The sequence below is a fragment of the Sinocyclocheilus grahami genome, unplaced genomic scaffold (assembly GCF_001515645.1).
Source record: "Sinocyclocheilus grahami isolate Dianchi unplaced genomic scaffold, SAMN03320097.WGS_v1.1 scaffold587.1, whole genome shotgun sequence".
Taxonomy (NCBI): domain Eukaryota; kingdom Metazoa; phylum Chordata; class Actinopteri; order Cypriniformes; family Cyprinidae; genus Sinocyclocheilus; species Sinocyclocheilus grahami.
Window position 1 is genome coordinate 949,566 of NW_015505766.1, and position 1,873 is coordinate 951,438.

At 40.4% G+C, this 1,873-nt stretch overlaps 1 protein-coding gene across 2 annotated transcripts in view; it reads left to right on the top strand.

Annotated features, from left to right (window-relative positions):
- The window catches only part of fdft1 (farnesyl-diphosphate farnesyltransferase 1), a 16,877-nt gene that overhangs the window by 2,564 nt on the left and 12,440 nt on the right, over positions 1-1,873 (top strand). The window contains exon 2 of one of the 2 annotated variants that reach the window (XM_016240313.1): positions 1,362-1,459. In XM_016240313.1, the coding sequence (XP_016095799.1) occupies positions 1,362-1,459 (98 nt within the window). Of the gene's footprint in view, positions 1-827; positions 1,460-1,873 lie in introns of those variants that run through there. The other variant, XM_016240312.1, reaches the window with a different exon arrangement.

Below are 1,873 nucleotides of genomic sequence, written 5' to 3' on the forward strand. Positions count from 1 at the left end.
TTCTATGTGAATATCTGTTAAACTGTAATGTATTTCTGTGATGCGCAGCTGTATTTTCAGCATCATTCCTCCAGTCTTCAGTGTCACATGATCTTCAGAAATCAGTATAATATGCTGATCTGCTGCTCAAGAAACATTTCTGATTATTATCAATGTTGAAAACAGCCGAGTAGAATTTTTTCAGGTTTCTTTGATGAATAGAAAGTTCAGAAGAGCAGCATTTATCTGAAATAGAAATCTGTTGTAACATTATAAATGTCTTTATCATCACTTTTGATCAATTTAAAGCATTCTATAATTTCTTCCCCCCCCCCAAAAAAAAATATATATACTGACTCCAAGCTTTTGAATGGTATAGTGTATAATGTTACAAAAGCTTTTAATTTCAGATAAATGCTGATCTTTGGATCTTTCTATTCATCAAAGAATTCTGAAAAAATGTATTCAACTGTTTTAAATATTAATAATATTAATAATAATCAGAAATGTTTCTTGAGCAGCATATTATACTGATTTCTGAAGATCATGTGACACTGAAGACTGGAGGAATGATGCTGGAAATACAGTGCTGCATCACAGAAATACATCACAGTTTAACACATATTCACATAGAAAACTACAATATTTTACAATATTACTGCTTTTTTTAAAAATCTAATAAATGCAGGCTTGGTGAGCAGAAGACAATTCTTTAAAAAAACATTACAAATCTTACTGTTCAGTAACTTTTGACTGGTAGTGTATGAGTTTTGATTTCTTCTTATTTAGATTTTATTGTTATGTTTTGGTCACTACATACTCCCCATGCACAGTTCTGATGACTTTGCTGTTATTTTAAAATATGTAAAAAAAAAAATAGTCCTAAAGTTTGAGTAGGTGTGTCCAAGTAGCAGTCTGAAAGCAGTCGGCCTGAAAACATGCGCGTGTTAAAGCGGGGAGGAGAATCAACCCCCAGCCAATAATAAAGCCTCAATATATGAGATGAAGTGGCTCGAGTCGTCTGTTTACATATCAGTCATATCAGTCGTGCGTTTGCGCGTAAAAACGCGCCCCTCTGACGCTCCGCGGAGCGACGGGCGTTTCACTTCCCCTCAGGCGAATGAGTTTACAAAGAGTTTAAATAAAGTTGAAGAGTGTAAACAAAAGCAAGCGTTGCAGGAGCTCGTTCGCACATGGCTGGAGTCGGCGGTAAGAGCGCCGTGTCGTTCTCCGTGCTCAAGCGCTCATTCTCGCTGCGCGGCTCCCCGCGCTCGGTGCTCTCGGGCGGGCGTCGGAGCGCGCAGGAAGGGCGGCTGGTGGCCCGTGCTCCTCACCCGCTCCGGACTCACCGACACCCCGCGTATGTGTGCTTCTCCTGCCAGGACTCCATGAGCGAAACCCTGCGGACCTGCTACGCGTATCTGAACCAGACCAGCCGGAGCTTCGCGGCGGTGATCCAGGCCCTGGACGGAGAGCTGCGGTAAGACCTGCGGAGCGCTGCGGGAGAGGCGTGACCTCCGCCGGTGAACAACTGCTGTGCAGCAGGGGGTTAGAGAAGCAGATGCACATTTTGGGCGCATTTAGGTGTGCTTTACTTGTTTGCAAGATTTGTGGTTGCATATAAATGACCTTGAGGAACATGTGCTTTCTTAAGGAGCATATATAGTAAAGACACACACACAATGCATAATACAATATATTCTATAACAAAATATATAAATCTGCTATTTTGCACATCTATATTTGTATATGTATACACACACACATATATATATATATGCAAAAGAGCAGATTTCTGTAGTTTATAAGTTATACCATGTAACTTGAATTATAGAAGTCATTTTGCATGCATATACACTGCTGTTCAAAAGTTTGGGATCAGTAAGATTTGTAA